We start from the raw sequence: 23167 nt of genomic DNA, 5'->3' as shown, positions 1-23167 counted from the left end.
TCACATATCTTTGAATTTCTTCTCAGATATATTAGTAAGAACGTCAGATGAATGTACATATGCAAATCGGAAATCGAAAGACACAATGGTAAATGGTGGGATTCGAAGCCAGGATGTGCAGATTGCAAGTCAAGGTCTTGACTCCTGAGCCATCGACGCTCTAATAGAATAGTATTATAAAATAATATTGACGAACGATAAACGTTATTCACTTGCTTTCACAGTGAAAAAATTATTAATTTTTATTACAGTGAAATTTAATTACATTTTATACGGTACTTGCTGACAGTTGTTAATATTTAATTAAAGGAGTAGTTTGCGCTCATACTGTAGGGTGGAGGGTGGAAACTACCCCCTGTAATTTATCATCTATTTCATTTTAATTAAACTTTTCTATATAGATGAGAAATAAACTTGATTCAGGTCTGTATAAAGATAATTATTATAAGGCTCTTCCATCTTAAGTTTGATTAGATATAATCAGGACTGGTTTCAGAATTTCTGGAGCCCAGGGCGAGATTTTTACGACGCCATCTTTTTTGGTGTCGGGGGAAAACTTCGAATAGGGTCTTATGGGACATACAAGGCACTCCTTTATATCACTTGACACTAGGGTCTGCGACGCCCAATTTTACCAAGCGCCCTGGGCGGTCTCACCACCGGGCCCTTCCCTAACTCCGCTACTGGGTTTAATTTCATTTAAATGTTTGTGTTTGAAATACATTGAAATTTTAATCTATGGCTTGTATTACCGAAGTGTACAGAACTGTATTGCTATTTCTTTTTTTTCGAAGGGAATATAAGGGATGGCATGTTTTTGTAAGGTTGTTGCGGCTGTTACATACGGTTACTTGGAATTAAAGCGTACAGCATGATCTAGAAAGTATTAGCGACTTTTGTTTTAAAATATTGCATCAATTTTTATTAATCAATCTTACTAATGTTATAAATGCGAATGTTTAGATGGATAGATGGATGGATGTTTGTTTAAAAGTATTTCCAGAAAGACTGAACGGATCTCGCTGAAATTTGGTATACATATAAAGCATAGTCTGGAAGAACACATAGCTATAAAATAATATGTAAACACGCAAACTTTTATAAAATAAGTTTTTCATTGTTAGTTTTATCACTTTTTTAATATTGTAATTTTAGTTGAAAGTATGTTTATATTTAAAGACAATAAACAACTATACATTGTGTTATCTGATGTGGTTTTACTTCCATTTTGAAAACATAAAAATCTACTTAACACAATCTATTTGAATGAAAGGCAATAAAAGTTACATTTAAAGGGAATGTCTTAATAATTTAGTACTTAAAGAGAAAGTTATTTTTAGGTAAAATTTCTAAAAGTTATTCCATAATCTTGTAAAAGGAAAAAGTCTTAGGGCACACAAAAGTACAATGGTATGTTAATCAGTTAAAATGTCGAAAATCAAATAGGCACAAAATACTACGATTTATAGCCAATCCATTTTAATAGGTCAGTGCTTAAAAAATTGACTCTAGCTTTTTTTTGTTTCAGTGTATGAAGGCATACGTGGAGTTTGAAGTGTGCAATGGTGCGTACGAGGTATCGTGCCCGGATGCATCGTGCCGTGTGGGTGCAGCGCTCTACATCGATGAGATCTCCGCCCTCCTCGACTACTCCTTGGTACAGAAGCATCTCAGGTTCCGTCTAAACCATGGTTAGTTAATCACATACATTCCTATATTAATACTTTGCTCCTGCTTTAATTTACACTATCCTACTAATATTATAAAATGCGAAGAAATTCAAAGATATGTGTGATGTCAATGAACCCGCACTGGGACTATGGCATAGTAACTCCTATTTTAGGATAGGCTCCGAGCTCCTCAGCGGGGACGTATAGTGAGCTGATGATGATGACTAATATTATAAATGCAGAAGTTTGGATGTTTGCATGGATTAACGGCTTAACGGATCTCCCTAAAATTTTGCATAAATGTAGAACATAATCTGGAAGACCATGTAGGCTACTAATAAGTTTTTTTAATTGCGTGCGGACGAAGTCGCAAGGCACAGCAAGTTTTAGTAATAGCACTTAATAGAGTCCTTAGGTCACTTAACATGATATACGGAGTAGATATTTTCTTATCTAATTCTAATAAAAAATAATTCATTTAATTTAAAATAGTACTTAAATTCTAATATCATCACTATTTCTATAATTTGCAACATCATGCATGCTGCAAGCATTTATAATAGTTACGTTTTCCTTTGAAATTTGCTTAAAAAAACACTCATAAAAGCGAATAATGGTAACCACAAAGGAACGATTCAATTCAACGGCGAACAATTGCGACTTGAAACAGTTGCAGTTGAGCAGTTCACACGCGCAAATGCAAACATGTGCCAACTTTAAAATAAATATTTTGCAATATTAAAATGAAATAGTTTATTTTTAGAACAATGGACAGTGTTACCAACATAATAACTGTACACCAACATACGTTCTTTATCATTCAAACACAATGCCAGGCAATATAATTTCGTAGATTTTTAGGGAGTTGAAACTAACCGTTAAGGCTTACTTGTGGTAGAACTCCCGGACCAATACAATATCCTTTGCCTCAAGGATACGTCAAATGTTGCAAATATTTTAAAGTGCAAATGTATCTTTTTTTGTTTTTAAAATTTAATTTTAATCTTTTACGTTCTCCACGTACATCATTTAGGTATTCCCCTCTCACCTGACATTTAGGATTCTCTGAAATCACTGATAGGAATTTCCGAAGTTAATTGGCAATTAAAATAATAACAAAATCGTAAAGTCTCATAAAAAGTCTATTTTTAACTCGGAACGTGCCGTTTTTTTTTACTTAAATAACATATTTGCGATTGAATTTCTATATTTGTTTTTAAATACATTTTATTTTCTCTTTGAACTGTTTATTTTGAATCAATTACGTCGGAGCTCACGTTTGTGGGATTTCCCTCAGTTTAGATAAGGTTACTGAAGCCTTTGCAATTTGTAGAAGAAAATTCAATACTACATTTTAATTGAAGACGTATATCTGTAGGTATTTAATAATACTGGGATCTCTTTGTTCAGTTTCGTAACCGTACGTTTCCACCACAGAAAACTAAGTCCAAAAACATTGTATCAGTTCTCTAAAAGAAACCGAAAGGATGAAACTATTTTTGTTTCTTCGACAGTTTCGGTACGATTACACCAGTGAAATACCACGGTAATAATTTAATATTGGAGATGGAAGTTAAACTTTCAAAAATCTTTTAGTAATATGATTTTAGTGACTATTTTTATTGATTATTTAAAAATATATCGGTGTACTGTTTACAGAGAAGAAAAGAAAAAGTACTAACGCTCATAACTCGGGTAGGTAGAGACCATAGATTTCCTAAACCTAATCTACATACATGTACGTCGATTTTGGTGGAATACCGCCCTAAGAAAAACCCGAATGTAAATCTTTGTCTTACCTTCATCCAGCTATTAGATATAATTATACGAGTACATTCGTCATTATGAGATGTTTCAAATAAAAGTTGACGCAAGGGAAATGCCCAATTCAAAGAAATAAAAGCATCGCGATATTTCCGAGTGAGTGAGACTAAATTATGAAATATTTTACAACGTATACGGTGGTATCAAAGTTGACGTCACTTCGTATACAAAGAGAATTTTTAGTGAAAACGTTCTTTGCGATGTTTTTACTCTCCCAAACGATTTTTTTATTTAACATTATTCAGTAAAAAAATATTGTTTATTGTTTCACTTTTTTCGAATATTGGCAGCATTTAGGTATGTTTTTTTAAAGTATAATAGAAGATGAAAGAAGTTGTTAAATTTGACAAGCCCAGGTGGCGCACTGTTAACCCCTTTCTGAAATGCTTTAGTTGCATTGTAAACGCACGAGACGGTAAATATTTAAATTCAGTATTCAAACGAATTTAAACCCAAACGTTAATTAATTTGGATTTAAATTTGATTTCTTTTAATTATGAGAATGGGGAGTTGACTCCCTGTGTCAGTCGCACGATATCGTGGTAACCGGAGCGTGGCAATTAGTGATCACAATTTGACTCTCAAGTGTACTAGAATATTATAGGTATGAATTCATAAAGTTGAAATTAACCCTGTGAACCGCACGGGAGTCACCTAGTTACGTGGCGTGGCGCTTTGCTGATTATTAGAGCGCTTAATCAAAGCAACTGCGCGTCTATGTGATCCTAGTTGCTGTCCTAATAGAAATAAAATACACGCCGTAAAGAGGAGTTAGTGGAATTAATTCAAAGACTAAATGTCGCCCGCAACTCCTTTCGAGGATAATTAAAATAACTTAATTAGTAGCCTATGTATTGTTCCAGACTATGTTCATCTATGATAAATTCTAGCAAGATCCGTTGTAAAGTTCTACCTTGTAACAAATACCCATCCATTCAAAACATTTGCATTTATGATATAATACTATAATTTAAAGTCTGCTTTCATCAAACCTTTAGTATACTCCTTGAAAGTTAACCTAATTTTGATATGAAGGCATGAATTAGTTCAGCAGCTGATAAATCTCGTAACCAAACAAGCAAATTCCATTTTCTCTTTGTTGTCGTGTCTATCGCTTTGCTCTGTGGTTCCTTTGTGTTGTCGATCATATTTTAAAAAAAGGTTAATATAACAACGATCTGACATTGACCTTACAATCGGACACTTATAAAGGTTGACTTCGTTCTTCCGTTTCCTGATAACCGAGACATTTTTCTGCATTTTTTATCACTTACTATCGTAATTTGAAATTTCCTGGTTTATAATTTTTAACGATTAATTTTTACGTACTGAGTCGGGGTTACTAGAATAACAGGTTCGAATTAACTAGCGGTCGCCCGCGACTTCGTCTGCGCAGAATTGAAAAGTAGGCTAACATACTCGCGTGCAAGATTTGCCAAAATCGGACCAACTGTTCCGGTAATTATCCGGATCAAACGCGTCTTTGCGGACAGACATACACACAAAAATTCTAAAAAAAAATATTTTTCGTTATCAGCTACGCAAACTCGTTATGTGTGCGAATCATTTTTTTACCTGTATTACAAACAGACAGTGCAATTTAATGTATATTATTGTAATTATTTTGTACGTTAAGGTTTTTTTACATGTTATCTCGTTTAGAGGCTTTTACATTAAAGGTCGTCCACCTCTTTACCGGCTGTATCACGTACAATTAGCATGCAATAGTAATGAAAAACATTTACACGTTCTTATATAAACGAAACGTTATGTAAATGAGGATTATTAAAAGGAGACATCAGGTTTTTTTTTGTTAAATGAAAGATAGAGTAAAGAGTACGTCTTTGCATTTTGTTTATATAAGACAGGGATGGTTTAAATAGCTCTGTTCAAATTATATACTAGCTAATCGCGGGTTTCTGACAGAATGAAAACAGAGATAATAACAAGTTTTAAACGAGGATTTTGGTCTCCGAAACCCACGATGTGAAAAGGTAAACAACACCTCAAATAATAATTAAAATATAAGCGGTCTCCAAGACCAAAATCTCTGCTTAAAGGCAATCCCTGTCATTACCTTTGACAAAAACGAGATAACAATATATTTTAAAAGGGTATTTTGGTCTCGGAAACCCACGGTAAGTTAATTGTATGCGTCACTAATATGCGCAGTTGCTACGTCTAAACGGTAGGTGTCATTGTTGTAAACTTTCACTTTACAAAAGAAGTTGGAGTCATTGTTTAATTACAAGGTTATTGTTTATCCCACGCAGTAAACGAAAGTATTCAAAGTTCAGTGAGTTTTTTGATACCCACTTAAGTTATCAATTAACCCATGTTTTCATTGTTTTAAATTATACAAAAACCTCATTATTTCTGAAAATTAGGTTTTTCGCAATGGATTTTCATTGTTACCGGTTAACAAACCGGTATCAAAAAAAATTATAAAGTTGCAAACGAGAATCCAGCCTCTTGAGTTCGCCGAAATAGCGAATAGATCACTGTCCTTGCCTAGTTTTAATCGAAGGAAAAGGGGACACACATAATATATTTCCCCCCCGGCTCTGCGGCCTCCCTTCTGTAATATTCACTGCCTTATAAAAAAAGGGTGGGAAGGATAACAGAACTAAAATTAAGTCTCAATAACGCACGTAATTACATTTTAGGAGTCCGTACTTGTTCTAATACATTTTAATTGTTATGAAATGTGGCTGAAAATGTAGTCACAGTGTGAGAAATTAATGCTAAAACTGAAATCTGCATTGTGAGTAATTGGGTTAATGGGATGAAGTATTTTGGTACTGCAGTCAAAGCTTAAACCATAATACCTCTTTGGTAATTAGAAAATTAGAAGAGTTTAAATGACTGTAAAAAATAAGCTTAGTTTTATCACAGCTACAATTATCCTCTCTCCTTATTGTTACTTTGTTACAAGGTAATAAATGTCGGGATACACAATTTTGCGCTCTATAAATCTATATTAATTATAGACATGCCTTATGATAGACAAGATAGCCGGCACCGGATGACAACGCAGTCGAGGCAACGCTCGGCCGTGACTTCGTCCTCTATTGCACTTGCATTAACTACGTGTTTCTTATTTAGTCTTTACTGGCTTAGGTGGTTAAATTACATAGTAAAGAAGTTTTGAAGTGCATTGCGGTTAAAATTTAAAATGGAAGCTAAGAATTAAAAGACTAAGGTTTAGGATTTTTATATCAATAAGGTCATCTCTTAACAATAGAAGATTCTTATGCAGGTTACACACGTTAGGTTACATTAGTCAAACCGTAGCGTGTGTGACCTGCATCAAAGTCAGTTGCAGTTCGTCTTGTTATGGACGTCATGGCCGTTGGTGATCACCTATTAAAAAAAAAAAGAATGTAGGTCACAATTTGTTTGTGTAATGTTTACAATTTTGGTATTTATTCCAGAGGTATCAATGGACGTGAGCCGCGCGTTCTGCCCTCGCGCCGGCTGCGATACCGTGGTGACGGTGCGGGCCGCAAGTCCTGCGCATTGTCCCACCTGCCGGCACGACTTCTGCTCGCAATGCAACCAGGAGGTAAGCGAACAACTGCAGCCAGGGGTGACAAACTAATAGTACCGCAAACGCCCATCTTGCTTACTTACGAAAATACATATGTGATTTTTCTTTATCTATTTCTGTTACTGGCTGACAACAATATCTCACTGTGTAGATTTGTATAGAAAATCAAGGCTAGTGCAGTAACGAGACCATTAAACTTATATAAAAAGGGCTAAACGTCCGGTGGCGGCACCGACTAGCGCCCGATAGGCTCGAAACTAGTCGGTGCCGCCACCGGACGAATATACGTGCGTGTTTAGCCGTTTTTAATTAAGTTTTATACAAAACAACATTTAAGCCTATATAGGGTGTTTAATCCTTTAAATGAAGTACATTGTGTTACCGATGTATTATCCTTAATGAAATTATAAGACTAAAATATTTCATTCAAGTTATTAGTTTTGTCTTGTGAACGTATTTATTTTGCTTCATATTGTTTGTACGTATTGTTTACAATACAATGTAATTATTTTATATGTTAATGTTGTCTTAACATATTCTGCGATGTTTTACCGGAAATGTAAACAGTCTTGGTATAATCTGAAAGGGTTGAAGTAAAAACTAGCAACACCAATTTTCTCAACAAAAAATTTTCGGACTCTTACTAATACATATCATAAAAGCGCAGTGAATGTTTTCACTTAAATGGCTGCATGGATCTCGATGAAATTTGGCTTATATTTAGAATATAATCTGAAAGAACACAAAGGTTACTAATTAAGTTTTTTTATTCCGCGCGGATGGAGTCGCGGGCGACAGCTAGTATATTTATAAAAGCTACTCTAAATATCATATTTTCTGATTACCATTTAAGTTAAATTATTATATTTTTTATACTTTTCGTAAATGTTGAAAGAAAACAAAACTCTGTAAACGGAAAGGTCACAAAACGGTATTCCCGAAATAGCCCGCCGCTGACCCTAATTTATTACGTTTGTGTTTACACATCGAATCGCTTTGGAATCCCTTTTACTCCCAAAGCAATGTTAATTATGTGGCAGTGCTCAAAATTACTTTTGCAAATGTAAATATTGCGTGGGTTACATTGCAAATGTATGATCGTACTTAAACATCGTCTTTAAAAACCAATAAAAGTAGGCTGTGTATGTTTCGACAATGAAAACTGAAAGTAAATTATACAAATGAACAATTTTCTATGTGAACAAGTTTCCTCTATTGTGATTGTTAACAGCAAAGCAAAGGTCGCCGGACTGGCACAAAGAAAAGAAATGTATCTACATCTTTCTATCTGTAGCTACTCTGTGCTCTTTTGTGTTCTCTCTGTAGTGTGTATATGGAAAGTGCACTCTATTTGGATATCACAAACAACGGAGGCCTTGAAATTAGGGTTGCCAACTTTTATCTCGGACATGTTTTTTTTTTAAATTCTTTAATTTGAATAAATTAAAACTTATATATTGAATGTAAATATATCCCATTCTACTGATTATTTACGTCCTTTTTGCTATGTAAGTATTCTCATTTAGAGAACATTTTTTTAACCTCGATAGTTTTTTGCTGGATATCTAGGTAATGGAAAATTACGTTATTGCGCTAAGCACATGATAAATATTGATTTAAAACTTGTAAAGAGGTAATGACTTTACTTTGTTTATTAAGTTATTTAAAAATGAAGAAATAATATTGAAATAGAGTATTTAATGTCTTAAGGATCTCTTCAATCAAGGATATACCAATAAGTTGGTTGTATATAAATTTATTCTCGACTAAGGACAGTTTTGACGAGTATGGTCATTAGATTTATAATCTTTCCCTGAGTTTCACAAGGGTACAGTCAAAGGTTTTTATAGTGATACTATTAGGATTTATCGTTGACTTTTCAATGTCCTTGTCCTGATTTTTTATCCAGCGTGTCAACCCTATTGAGCTTTGGTGAACTGTGCCGGTGCAACTGGGTCGAGGCGGAACAATGGCCGCGCAGGGCTCCTGAATTCGAGTGACACTCGCGCAAATGCCTCCCGGCATACCGCCCTATATGCACACTGTACACAAGTACACATTACCCTGTTCACACGTCCACTTTACACATGTACATACGTACACAATACACATTCGCTATTGAACAGTTTTATAATGCCGGAAATATTAGAATACCGTTACACAGCTAAATTCAATGATGCTTTACCATAAGCAACTAGCTGTTGCACGCGACTCCATCCGCGCGGAATATAAAAAAAATAGTAGCTTATGAGTTCTTCTAGACTTAGTTCTACATCTATAACAAATTTCATCGAAATCCGTTGAACCTTTCGGGAGATATCTTCAAACAAACATCCATCTAAACATTCCCATTTATAATATTAGTAATAGTAATTATTAGTAAAGTGATATTTATATATTATTAATAGTATTGTATTGTTAGTTACAATAACTCTAATTACTTACTTACATTTACCTTATCGAATTGTTTAAATTGAATTCGTGCGGTTTCTGTGCTATAATAGCGGCACGACACAAAAAGTAATTACACTTTTATATGTTAACCTTGCTACCTGTAATGGACCGGACAATTAACTAATTGTTTTACCTAATGATGTTTTTTTCTATTATCTATTCTTATACATTTACAGTTAGACAACAAGCAAACTAGATTTCAATCCATGGACTAAAAGAAGTATACAGAACGTCTAATTCTATTAAGTTTAAGTAGACGAGAAATATTCTCTCTCTGTTCCGGTCTTTTCGAACGTTGATGTAGAGACTAGTATTAGAACATTCAAACTTTATGTAGGCTCTAACCGTGAGTTTCTAAGACCAAATTTTCTGTATACAACATATCATTCCTGTCATCATCTTTGACAAAACAGAGATAACACGTTGTAAATGGATATTTTCGTCTTAGAAACCTACTAACACCTTAGTTAGCGGAGAGTGTATACATTCTCAAGATGGTGCCAGGTAGACGAGGAAAACGTCTACGTGTCGCCACTACCTACAATTGTATTTTTTCTTGCGATATTCCGATCCGCAGTAAAGTTTGAATAGCACAATGGATCTTTAAACATGACATAATGTTCGTTTTATCCTTCATACAACCTCGAACATTACCGGAATGAAATTGAGGCATTAGATTCGTGTTTGCGTGGTAACGAGCCGAGCAAACACAATTAAACTGCGCAAACAAGTTCAAGATCCTACAACGATAATAATGACGATTGCTAAGCGTTATCATACATAGACAAAAACTTTTTTCTAGATCAAACCATAGACGGAGATTTCAAATTTTCTTTTGAAGATCGAACATATTTTCCTCCTTTCTCTTTTTTTAAGTTATACCAACATCTATCTTCATCTATATTATATATAAAAGCCTGGTAAAGCGTGCCACTGATACTTGACCACGATGACCACGACCAGTCTGACAAGACTGAAATGACGAAGAAGAAGAATTATATATAGATGTTGTCTTACTTCATACTTATATTATAAATGCGAATGTCTGAATGGATGGATGTTAGAAGGGTTCTCCAGAAAGACTGGGACGCGCTGAAATAATTGTAGAACATAACCTGGAAGTACACATAGGCTACTTACTATTTTTTTTCGGAAAGAGTCGGGGGAAAAGGCTAGTATTATTTTATATAAAGGAAACGAATACGATGAAACGAGTACGACAGTTAAGGTTCGTTTAATCATCATCAACCCGCCGTTAACTCTACGAAGGGTCGACACAGTATGTACTACTTCATACATCTCTCTCTCTCTCTCTCTCTCTCTCTCCATATCTCTCTTTCTATCCATTTTTTTTTAATATTACACTGTAGAACCTAATAAGTAGTAATAAAACATTTAGTATTTAGTAGAAACGTGATATGTCTTATCATTTATTAAGATAACCGTGATTATTTGTCACGGCCGATAGCGACGTTATCTTTAACCACGATGAATTACTATTCACTATCATTACTGACAGTAGACTTAGGGATCTTGATTTTTCTAACCAGATATTATCATCGTATACGTCCCCGCTGAGAGGCTCGGAGCCTACCCTACGTTAGAGCTAACTAGGCTATAGGACACGCTGGTTCAGTCCGGATAGGACTAGGTAAACACTAATCATCAGCTTACTATACGTCCCCACCGAGGGGCTTGGACACTAACCTAAGTTAAGGGTGATTAGGCCATAGTTAACCACGCTGGCTCAGTGCGGGTTGGTTGACTTCACACATATCTTTGAATTTCTTCTCAGATATGTGCAGGTTGCATCACGATGTTTTCCTTTACCGTAAGAACATCGGATAAATGTACATATGTAAATCGGTAGTCGAAGAACACATTGGTACATGGCAGGATTCGAACCCAGGACCTTAACCCTTGAGCCACCGACGCTTCAATTTTTATACTATTAAAATAATTTTCTATACTGTCGGAGGTAATGCTTGGAACGACGTTGATTTCCTGCGTAAACAATGGTAACTCACAATTTTGTTATTTACGCAAAAAAGTTTTTATGTCATCTTTGGTTATTATTTAAATGAAAAAAATTAGCGTGCAATAATGTTTTGCCTTTATATTTAGGCGTGCGAAATGCCTTGCCTTGAAAATTAATTTGCATCGCAACGTACATGAATTTATTTATGTAAATATTTATATAAGTTAATACATTTTACATAGTTAATTTTGAAAAAAATCTATAATTATGTACATATGTGTAGCTTTTGTTGTATATATGGTATTTATGTATATATTTTACGAATTATCTATGATGTTAAGTCAAAAGATGAAAAGTTAAAATAATCGTTAGTATAAGTATTTCAGGAAATACACAACTATGTGTGTTATCGACAAATTGTGTACGGCGCCAGTTAGAAATTTGCCCGGGTTTTAATTCACATAGTGACATTGTTATATTTTTGTCTCCGGCACGCACCATTAACAAACGAAATGCGGAATTGCTTCCACTTCACACTGTCTTCTAAGTTGTCGTGTTGTACCGTGCGAACCGACCAAATCGACGTTGACCGTTGACCAAAATGTGTATTTTGTGAATGTATACAAATATTTATGGTTTTTTGGGCCATATTACAAACTGGCCATGTACGCAATTTGCCGGTGACATACAGAATAATGGAAGGGAAACTTTGCGGTAACGAGAGTTCGCGTTTGTTGTTAACAATAACTTTGGTGGCCGCTATTCAATTAGCTAAAACAATGCGAGTTATTTACGGTCGCAAGTCTAACTTTCCTTACTCGACTTAGACAATAGTTTGCAAGTAAAATAGTCTGAATTAAGTTATAAACTAAACATGCATTGCAATGTCTAAGTCAAAATAATATCTTGGTCGAAGCCAACATATTTGTTTTTAATTTATCTTCCGATATTTTAGAGCCCAAATTTCTGGCGTCATCGGAACACTGCCAAATGTAGAATCAATTGATAAATATTATTTTAGTTCCTTTGAGTTTTTTCATCTTACTTCTTAGTAATTTACTAATATTATAAATGCGAAGATTTGGATTGATGGAGGTTTGTTACAAGATATCTCCAGAACGGCTGGATCTCGCTGAAATTTGGTATAGATGTAGAACATACAATAGAAGAACACGTAGGTTACAATTAAGTTTTTTTTTTTAAATTCGGCGCGGACGGTGTCGCGGGCGACAGCTAGTTTTATAATCTTATATATAAAATTCTCGTGTCACAATTTTAGTTCCCATACTCCTCGGAAACGGCTTGATCGATTCTCATGAAATTTTGTGAGCATATTGGATTTTAAGATTGAAGGTCTAAGAATCGGCCAACATCTATTTTTAATCCCGCGCGAACGGAGTCGCGGGTGACAGCTAGTAATTTATAATAAAAAAATATTTTTATTCCATATTTTTTGTACATTTAGAAATATTGGAGATGTAATGCCTGTCTGACTGTAGTTTATCGATGCTAGTATAAGTGTAAATGAATACATTTAAATGATAACGTGTTTGTCATCGATTTTGTATGTATTCAAGTGTAATGTTTGCCCGCGGCCTCCGGCGATGTCTCTCAATCTGTACAAATAACACGCTCCAATCCTCAGCTCGACACACGTACAAAAGTTCCCTGTATTTACCTACATCTTTGATACATGTTTACAATTGAATTATAGTTTCTTACGTACGAATTACTTTTTAGTTGTTTTTCTGTTAACTGGAAGTTTTCGTGTCTGTTGCTATGTAAGATTAATTACTCAGATGACATGTGATCGTTTTACCGTAGGTTTATGACATCAAAGTCTCTTATCAAACGTATCGTCATCCCTGTCTGTCGTTTTTAACAAAATAGAGATAATAATGTTTCAAACGAGAATTTCGGACTCAGAAACCCAAGGTTAGTATGAAATTTTGGAACAGATTTTAATTCCGATTTAAAATAAAACATAGATATAGTACAACTAGCTATCGCCGCAACTCTATCAGCGCGGAATTAAAAAATCGTTCTTCCAGACTATGTTCTACATCTATGCCAAATTTTAGCTAGATCCGTAAAACCGTTCTGGAGATACCTTGTATCAGAGATCCCTCCACCCAAACATTTACATTTATAAAATTAACTAGCTGTCGCCCACGACTCCGTCTGGGCAGAATTGGAAAAAACATAATTAGAAACTTCCTGCCTCGCACAGCAGCGTTGTGGAATGGTCTGTCCTCTGCGGTATTTCCAAACCGCTACGACTTAGGGTCAAGAAGCTAGCTTATCACCACCTAAAAGGACGGCAACGCATCTGCGGTTCCTCTGGTATTGCTGATGTCCATGGGCGTCGTTGAACACCTCGGTGTTCTCGCTGCTCGTTTGTCTCCTTCTGTTATAAAAAAATTGTAGCCTATGTGTTCTTCCAGACTAATCAAAATCCGTTCCGGAGAAATCTTCAGACGAACATCCATCTATCCGTCTTTTATTTAACTTACTCAAAATTCGTTCCAAATGTACACAGATTAAACACATTCGTATTGTTGATTAGATGACGTCATCTTGAAAATATCTATAGAATGAATCTATATATTTCTAGATCTTAGTGTTAGGTCATCATGTTAGGTTTAACCTCTATCAATATTCACGCATATTAGCGTAATAACTTGTAAAGATTTGTTATAATAATAATCATTGCTGACGTTATCTTTATTGTAAAACAATTAACTTTTAACCTTAACTATAGCTTAGCAATACTCGTGGTTTAACTATGTTTTATATATTTAATTTATTTAAATAGATACTGTAGTTTGAAGTGTATTTCTTTCAGAATTATTTGACTCATACAAATCGAGTAACTACTTTACTAAACCACTAGCTGTCGGTATTAAAAAAACTGAATTAGTACCCTATGTGTTCTTCCAGACTATGTTCTTTATGTATGCCAAATTTCATTAAGATCCATTCAGCTGTTTTGGTGATACCTTCAAACAAATATCTATCCATTTAAACATTCGCATTTTTAATATTAATAAGACTAAAGGTGGATACATTTTTTCCACATCTGATTTTTCTTGCCATTTTTATTCCGTACGATATTTTTTGTAACCTCAACGGAATAATCCATTTTGAATTGTGAAGTGTCATACGATTTATATTCTCCCAAGGAGTATCGTAGGGTATTAAACAGGATATAGCTGGCCTAACATAACACATTCGATTCTTTGTACAAAATAATAAGCAATATGTTGATTTGTCCTAACTCTATCTTTGTTGTTTCAGTGGCATGGCGATTTGTCGTGTGAGGCGGCGGCTGCGTCGTCGTCAGGTGCGGGTGCGCCGTTGCTGGCCGAGTCGGAACTCATCAAGTTGTGCCCGATGTGTCGTGTACCCATTGAAAAGGATGAAGGTTGCGCGCAAATGATGTGCAAACGATGCAAGCATGTCTTCTGCTGGTATTGTCTGGCTTCCCTTGACGTAAGTAGTCAGTTTTATCCAATGAGATTTTCGCATGTTACCCGGGGATAGTGTAGCTTCGCAACTGTTGAAGACTTTTTCAAATCGGTTCAATAGTTTTGGAGTCTATTCAAAACAATCTAATCTTTACTCTTTATAATGTAATGTAGCTCAATTTGTCGATAGTAGGATTACGGTTTAAATTGTGTGGAGCCTTCTATTGATACATACAAGGTTGAATGTGTCTGGTATTATCATAGCAGGATTAACCTGACAGTAAACGTGCCTGGTAACGCGAGATAAAGAGGAAACCTGCTCTTGGATATAGAGACGTCAAAATCCCAATAATATTATAGCACTGTGTTGTTTTTATAATTATCTCAACCTTAATTCGTAATATAGACATTCGTAATTAATGCTATTTAAGTGTACATTGATGAAAGCTTTTTTTTTAATTTAGTTGATTTGAAGTAGTGTGGGCTTAGCACGAATAATAGCGACAAGCGTCTTCGCATAATCATCGTCAATTATGTCTAAATTATTATGTGATTTTTGGTATACTTTACGCCCTATACAAAAGTTTTGATACAAAGTTTGTCGATGACGATACGATAGTGTCTTATATTCGTGCTAAGCCAACCGAATATAAACCCGACGGGAATTCTTAGATGAAGTTAGCTCTATGTTACGGGTAACACACTAAATTGTAGACTAACCTTATAGATATAAAATATATTAGAACTTATGGAGTACTCACTTAAGATAGTCGGGCACATTGCCAGATAAAAGCCGATATTTTCATAGAAGGCAAAGTCGAAAATAGAATAAGGTCAATAAGGCTTTAACGAACTGGGGACCTTCGTTAAGTGAAAACTGAAATTACTTATTATTATTATACCTTTTACTTATTAAAAGCGATTTTAAAATTAAGATTATACTTTTATTTATTGCTTCAGACATCTTTAATTGATTTAATGGTTCAGGACTTCTGATAGCTCAATATATCTTTGAGGTAGTAATAATTTTATTTAAATCTAACTGCCGCACGCAGAATACTTAATTAATCATTAAGAGTATAGTTAAGGAATCGCTGAGTGTAGATTTAGTACAAAAATGCGTCTGTTTATGTAATCAGTGTTATTAAAAGTATTATACTTTGATAAAGTATCTTGTTATAAAAGGTAACATTTCAAAACGAAGCTGTGTATTTTTCCAGTCTTTATTGTGTTTTATTAATAGACTCGCAGTCATGTACTTTGTCTATGTATTGTAGCATTAGACACGCTAGTGTAAGGTGTAAAACCGCCTGAAGAGGTCGCACTGGTCGCGGTACAGTAACGCAAATAAAACAAATTTTTGTTTGTATTTTCTTTAAATCCGGCGCAGGGACGGGTCATCGCTACGGTGACCATCTTATTAATATTATATATGAGAAATTTTGGATGAATGGATCTCGATGATTTTGCACAGACATAGAACATAGTCTAGAAGAACACGTAGGCTAATTATTAATTTTTTTTTTTAAATTCCGTGCGGATGGAGTCCCGGGCGACAGCTAGTCTATATAAAAGATAGTCGTGTTAGTTACGCTATTTGTAACTCAATGCCGGCTGAATCGATTTGGCTAAAAATGGTTGAGAGGTGGCTTAGAACTAGAAGACGGACAAAAGATTTTTATCCCCTTTCCGTGGGACATAACATTGATGATAAAGACGACTTAATATTGCCGGTCACTTGGATGTCATTGTTTAGGTTTTTTTTCGAATATAGATTAACGTATAACACTATTTGTTAATTAAAAACTAAACCAGAGACTGTAACTTTTTTTTTAATTACAACAAACGTCATCTACAGACTCTTGACTCTGTACTTTTTATTTGCGCATATTATACAATAGTGATTTTCTACAATAAATTATTCCTTATTTCTAATTTTTTAAGTTAGAAAGACCCATGGTCATGGAGATAGGAGCGTCTCTGTTACGTAGGGCCATTAGGGTGTTTTTTATGAACTCTAATTTAATAACGAATCCTAATTTAATATTTACACAAATATTTTAATGAATTAATTTAAATTAATATCCAATTAAAAACCTAAAAGAGGCAAACCCTATTCAATGTAAGCGTTTATAATTAGACGATGAAAAAGTCCCGACTTCCCTTGACACGCATTTGAGTGCAAATGCGCCTTTGATTTAACGACGCTGAATGCAGCCGCTTTTCGCTTTGCGTTTGCTGTAATGTTCTCGTTTATGTGTTTTCAAGTGCCTTCGTATTTGCGTAAGTGATGAATATAAAACCGTTATGGAACGAATGAAAATAACAAGTTGGTTTAAAATTGTTCTAAAGAATTAGTTGCTACTTTTACAGGTTGATAGTTTGACATGGAAAAGAAAACAATAGTTTCAATAATTGTAACTTAATAGAGTCTAAAATAATCTAGTCTAATTTTAATAGAGGAAAGATTTCAATATTTGTTTGCATTGAATAGGCTACGAAAATACTGAACCGATTTGAAAAAATTCTTGAACTGTTGGAAAGCTACACTATACCCATGTTACATCATCATCAGCTCACTATACGTCCCCACCGAGGGGCTCGGAGCCTACCCTAAGTTAGGGGTGATTTGGCCATAGTCAACCACGATGACCCAATGCGGGTCGGTTGACTTCACACATATCTTTGAATTTATTCGCAGATATGTGCAGGTTGCATCACGATGTTTTCTTTCACCGTAAGAGCGTCGGATAAATGTACATATGTAAATCAGAAATCAAAAAAACATTAATACATGGTGGATTCGAACCCAGGACCTGCAGATTGCAAGTCAAGTTTAACCCCTGAGCCACCGACGCTCTAACCCTTGTTACTTAGGCTGTTTTATTACTGTTTCTTTTTTAATTCTGCTGGGACGAAGTTAACCAATGGTATCACAATGTGATGTTTACAGGACGACTTCCTCCTGCGTCACTATGACAAGGGCCCCTGCAAGAACAAGCTGGGACACTCGCGCGCCTCTGTTCTCTGGCATCGCGCTCAGGTAACTAACTAATCTTACTAATATTATAAATGCGAATGTTTAGATGGATGGATGTTTGTTAAAAAATATCTGGACAATGGCTCAACGGATGTCGATTAAAGTTGGCATAGATGTAGAACATAGTCTAAAAGAATACATAGCCTAATTATTTTTTTTTAATTCCGCGCGGCCGGTGTCGCGGGCGACAGGTAGTCGTTACATAAGTATTTACGACTTTTGGGATAAGATTTGTAAGGAGTATTGTATTGATTTCAAATGTCTTTTCTCTTTTCATATGAGCCATGAAGATCTTATGCCTTAATGTTTAATAGAAAATGAAAATACCTACTTACTTAAAAATAATGTGTTATGATTACAGGTGGTGGGTATTTTCGCGGGCTTCGGTCTGCTGTTGCTGGTGGCCAGCCCGCTGCTGCTGCTCGCTGCGCCCTGCATCGTCTGCTGCAAGTGCAGGTGATGACTGACTACCACACAATACATTCATACAACTTTGCACATAAACACAATACTAAATCTTACTAATATTATAAATGCGAATGTTTAGATGGATGGATGGATGTTTGTTTAAGGTCTCTTCAGAACGGCTGAATGGATATCGCTGAAATTTGGCATACATATAGAGCATAGTCTGAAATAACACATGGGTTACTAATATTGTTTTCTTTTTAATTCCGCGCGGACGGAGTCGCCGGCCTCAGCTAATATTGTATAGTTGTGTCGCAAGAATCAGGTTGCACGCAAGCTCGTGAGCTTCGTACACACAACATTTAATTGTCGACTCCAGTTGTCTATCATATAGAACTCCATTGCAATGATACTTGTATTTATACTTAATTCGAACTTGGATATACAAAAACCCCAATTTAGGCGAATTAACTTCGTAAAAAAGGAACCTGGGTAAGAGAAACCTCTATATATGAGAAGAATATCGGGGGGTCCTCTTTGTTTTATCAAATAGAATGAAAATGTAACATCAGTAGAAACTCACTTTAAGATTTCAAAGTAAACTGACTTGTAGAGAACATGACTTACTTAAGGTCCCCGTGGTGGAGCAGATGGCGTCCACAATGCATGAGAACATGAAGTCGGCTAAAAATAAAATGTATTTACAGTTTTAGACATTGTTTGTTATAATCTTTTGGCGCGAATGGCGCGCTTTCGGTACAAAGTCAAATGTCAGAATGATTAGTGATGGGACATAAACGTCGATATTTTAGTAAGGCTAGTATTGTACCAGTACACCGGCACAGTGTCGGATTTTCTTCCTAACAGTAAAAATAATATTTCTATTTTAGACTATGTAATCCAAATACGAAGAATCTGGAAGAAGTAGAGGAAATCGAGAGCATCAGCCCGGCGCGTGACGACGACGACGAGGAGATAACGCGTGCTACACGCTACATCTCCGATTGACGGAGCAATACATATTGAATGTACAAAAGACTTCGGTAAACCATTGCTTTCAGCCTATTTGTGAAATTATATCGATATACGTGTCAAATGAAAATGGACTCAGTGTGTTTAAAAATAAGATCTATTTTTAATTGATGTCTGTTAAAATTTACGATTGTTTTTCTTCAATTGCCATATCTTTGTTGAAATGAACTGTTTTAGTGAATAAAATTAGTTTGCGCTAATATTTAGATTTATACAATCTTACAAAAAAATAATACTGTTTTGGTGCAGACTTTAAAATTTTGACGTTCAAAAACTAAATATTAAAAGATTAATCGCGACCATAATTGTTGAATTAAAATTATAAATGATTCTTTAAAAATATTACAATTAAATAAAAAAAATAACCAGAGTATTGTGACTACCAAATTAATTGACGTGAAAACAATTCGTAGGACTTTATATAAAAACCTTAAAAAAACAACGAAAAAGTAAAAAACGATGCTAATCAAATAAACATCACAGAGTAAAAATATTTCATAGAGTAAAAAAAATAATCGCGAAATTATATTAAGATGGTTGACTGATATTTTTTTCGTAACTGTGTATTTTCATTGCAGAACACAAACATATTGTCATCTTTGTCGTTTCTAATAAATAGAAAGAGATGGTACTATGTTTTTGTGTCGTGTTTCGGCAGTGTTAACTCACAGTAAGACTTGAGACTGAAGAGTGTTGAGCGGCAAGTGCCAAGAAAGCTTTTTAGTTTAAATGAATGAAAGTTATTTAATTTTGAATAGACACGTTTAGTTTATTACTATTCATTTCGTTATTATTGGATCACTTACCGTGGGTTTCTAAAATCTCCGTTTAAAATTTATTGTTATCTCTGTTTTGTCAAAGATGAAAGACAAGGACGATATTTGATACAGAGATTTTTGCGTCAGAAACCTACTTTTAAAGTAACGATTTAAAGAAAAGCTTCTCTAAACAACTTAAATAAGTACTTCATATTAGTCATATGTTTTGTAAAGGATTGATTCTGATCGTATATTTTTGTAAAAATAACCCGCGAGGAATACAGATTAAATATATTTTTAGTTTAAACATAAAATTTAATTCAGACAGTGATCGAAAAGTTATTAAAGCATTTAATTCTTTTATTTTTAATAAACAGAAAAAAAATTACAAAGTGATTGTAAAAAATTTAAATATGGAATTCGTTCGAAAAAATAAAACTTTGCTGTCACTGTTTAAATTAGATAGAGAAGAAAAATATATAGGAGTTAGTAACTGCAATGCAGTGGGAGCGAGACGGATATATTTATGTTCATTTCACCTGTGATGGCTGGATGTAAGGGAATAAATTGATCAGCTTGTGCTGTGAGCAACAGCGCCTTAAGCATGTAATTTATTATTAGTGGATTAATATTTATGATTTATTGTAAATAAGGGTTAATATTGTACTTAATTATAATAGGGATTGATGGTGCACCAGTTTTATTTTGCGTATTTTCTTACTGGCAAAATTAAATTTTTAAAATTTGTTGCTGACAACACTAAATACAAATATGACCTGAATGATCTCAAATTAGTCCATTCAAATGCTATTTAATCGTATTTTTTTTACAAATTCTAGACCAGTATCGATTAATCGATTATTTATAAACATGAATCGATTATTAATAATTGACAATGATTTTTTTGACATTGCGTTTAATGACCATTTATATACCATAAAGTGTATGAAAACTTGATATATTGAAATAAATAAAAGCTTAGAACTGCCGTTATTCACATTTGCAACGAATCAATTTTTGATTTAATATACTTGAAGACGGAACCTAGTCCTAGTAACTTTGGTATTCAAATCATGAATTCTTTTTGTCGTTACTTAAAATATCAATTTTGTTTAAATTTAAAATCGCATAATCGAATAGAAATTTCCATTTCATTCTTGAAGATTTATATTAGATTTAAGTAACTGGTTTTCATTTAAAACATTTTTATTCAATTCCGAGTTCAAAATGCACTGTTGATCTTTCTTAGCTTGTTTTAGCAAGCTAGTTAAAAGCATTTGTAGACTTAATTAAAAAAAAATTGTTAGTAGCTTAGTTTGTAAGTTAATATTTTGCGATTAAGTTGTCTAACAGTTGATAATGAAATATTTATACAAAAACATTGTCTCGAGCTTTTCAAAGTAAACGAGATCATGATATGTTTTTGTTTAAATGTCTCAGTGTAAATTCGCTGTAATGTTTGAATTCACACAGTATGTTAATGTGATTTTGGATCTTATATGTTTTTGTTAGACATAAACTCTTTTATAATACAATTTAAAACTATATTTACTATATGACATAGAATCTCAATGTTGAAGATGATATAAAAATTATGATTACATTACGTTTTGATGGTAATTCAATGGATTAAGGATTTAAAAAATATATATCTGTATTTTTTGAGCTTATGTCTAACAAATTTTATTTTGTATATACGAAAATGAAATTTATTTTTTTTGTTGTTATCGATTACATTTCTTGTTTATTTTGTGTTTAAATGAAATAATTTTCCGTTACTATAATTATGAATGATAAAATAAAGTTTTTTTTTTTGGATAAATCTTAGAACTGTCTTTTTATTTATCCTTTAAAATCATATGAAAACTACACAATTTATTTAAAAAAAATAAACTCTTGTCTATGATTTGTAAATAACATAAAAACAAAATTACTAACTTACTATTTATTTACAGCATTTATTAAAACATATTCCACAACTTACAATGATCTTGCATTGGTAGGATATTATCAATATTCAACAAGCAAAAGTATGCTTATAAATATAGTTAATCACAATTTTCTAAACAATCCCGCAGTGCTGTCAAATAAGAGTGGGTTTTTAAACTCTCCACGCATATCCAACATATAATGCATCATAGTATTCTTGACTTTAATAGGTAGTTGAACTTTGGCCTTAGTCCTGTTCTCTTTGCAGCAGATATTTTCGATAGGTACCTTCATCATGCGGTTCTTACCGAATGGACCATATGTCACAAAGGTTATATGCTGGCCACCTTTGTTTAGTATCAAGTATCGGACAGACTTTAACGTGTACATCCAAACCATACCCAAAGATCCAGTACCTGAAAATATTATATTTTAGTTTATTCCCATCACTTTCACCAGCTTGTCGACTTATGAACAAAAATTTTCGGGATATTACAAGTTACAACATAAAAATAAAGAATATAATTACCAATAAATAAGGCAACAGCTCCTAAAGTATTTCTATACTTATTTTCACCTAGGTTTATTCTTCTAAACCAAGGAGTTTCTTCTGTAATCACTGACTGGTCGACTGGTGCATCCCTCAAAGATTTAAAGGCAAAGACGCCAAGGTATGTCCAAAACATATACTGAACGACAGCAAATACGTTCATATATTTAAAAAACTTCGGATTCTCATATTTAAATAATATAACGTCCCTAGCAACTTTGGTATTCACATCATGAATTGTTTTTGTCGTTACTGAACTATAAGACGAATTCCGCGTTACATGACATAAATTGATAAATATAGGAAATGGGTGGAAACTAATGCTTCTTTTTAAAATTGTACTAGCAAATGATAGTAATGACATTGTTGTTTTATAGCATTTAAACTTAATTTAAACTTTTTTTTTCGATATTCATAACCTTAAATTGCGAAGTGACATTGACAACATTGATTTGACGTTTAACAATGACGTATCGAGAACAACGCAGAGGGTTTAATGGAGGCACT

At 34.0% G+C, this 23167-nt stretch overlaps 2 protein-coding genes across 2 annotated transcripts in view; one reads left to right on the top strand and one right to left on the bottom strand.

Annotated features, from left to right (window-relative positions):
- LOC106121376 (uncharacterized) overlaps window positions 1-19651 on the top strand; it is a 74287-nt gene extending 54636 nt beyond the window's left edge. Inside the window, exons 6-11 of the mRNA XM_013317026.1 lie at window positions 1529-1691; window positions 6929-7059; window positions 14774-14968; window positions 17897-17986; window positions 18345-18439; window positions 19282-19651. Coding sequence (XP_013172480.1) covers window positions 1529-1691; window positions 6929-7059; window positions 14774-14968; window positions 17897-17986; window positions 18345-18439; window positions 19282-19399 — 792 coding nt within the window. The 3' untranslated portion in view covers window positions 19400-19651. The remainder of the gene's footprint in view (window positions 1-1528; window positions 1692-6928; window positions 7060-14773; window positions 14969-17896; window positions 17987-18344; window positions 18440-19281) is intronic.
- A 2473-nt stretch (window positions 19652-22124) lies between these two features.
- On the bottom strand, window positions 22125-23103 carry LOC106121094 (transmembrane protein 223). The gene is made up of 2 exons (XM_013316593.1): window positions 22640-23103; window positions 22125-22526 (listed from the first exon to the last, which is right to left on the bottom strand). Exons 1-2 carry the CDS (start codon window positions 23022-23024, stop codon window positions 22234-22236), a joined length of 678 nt encoding a protein of 225 aa, XP_013172047.1. The 5' UTR covers window positions 23025-23103; the 3' UTR covers window positions 22125-22233.
- Window positions 23104-23167: the final 64 nt, after the last annotated feature.

This window comes from Papilio xuthus, unplaced genomic scaffold, assembly GCF_000836235.2.
Source record: "Papilio xuthus unplaced genomic scaffold, Pxut_1.1 DF826945.1, whole genome shotgun sequence".
In the NCBI taxonomy this organism is placed as follows: domain Eukaryota; kingdom Metazoa; phylum Arthropoda; class Insecta; order Lepidoptera; family Papilionidae; genus Papilio; species Papilio xuthus.
This window is presented reverse-complemented; position numbering and strand designations above follow the sequence as displayed.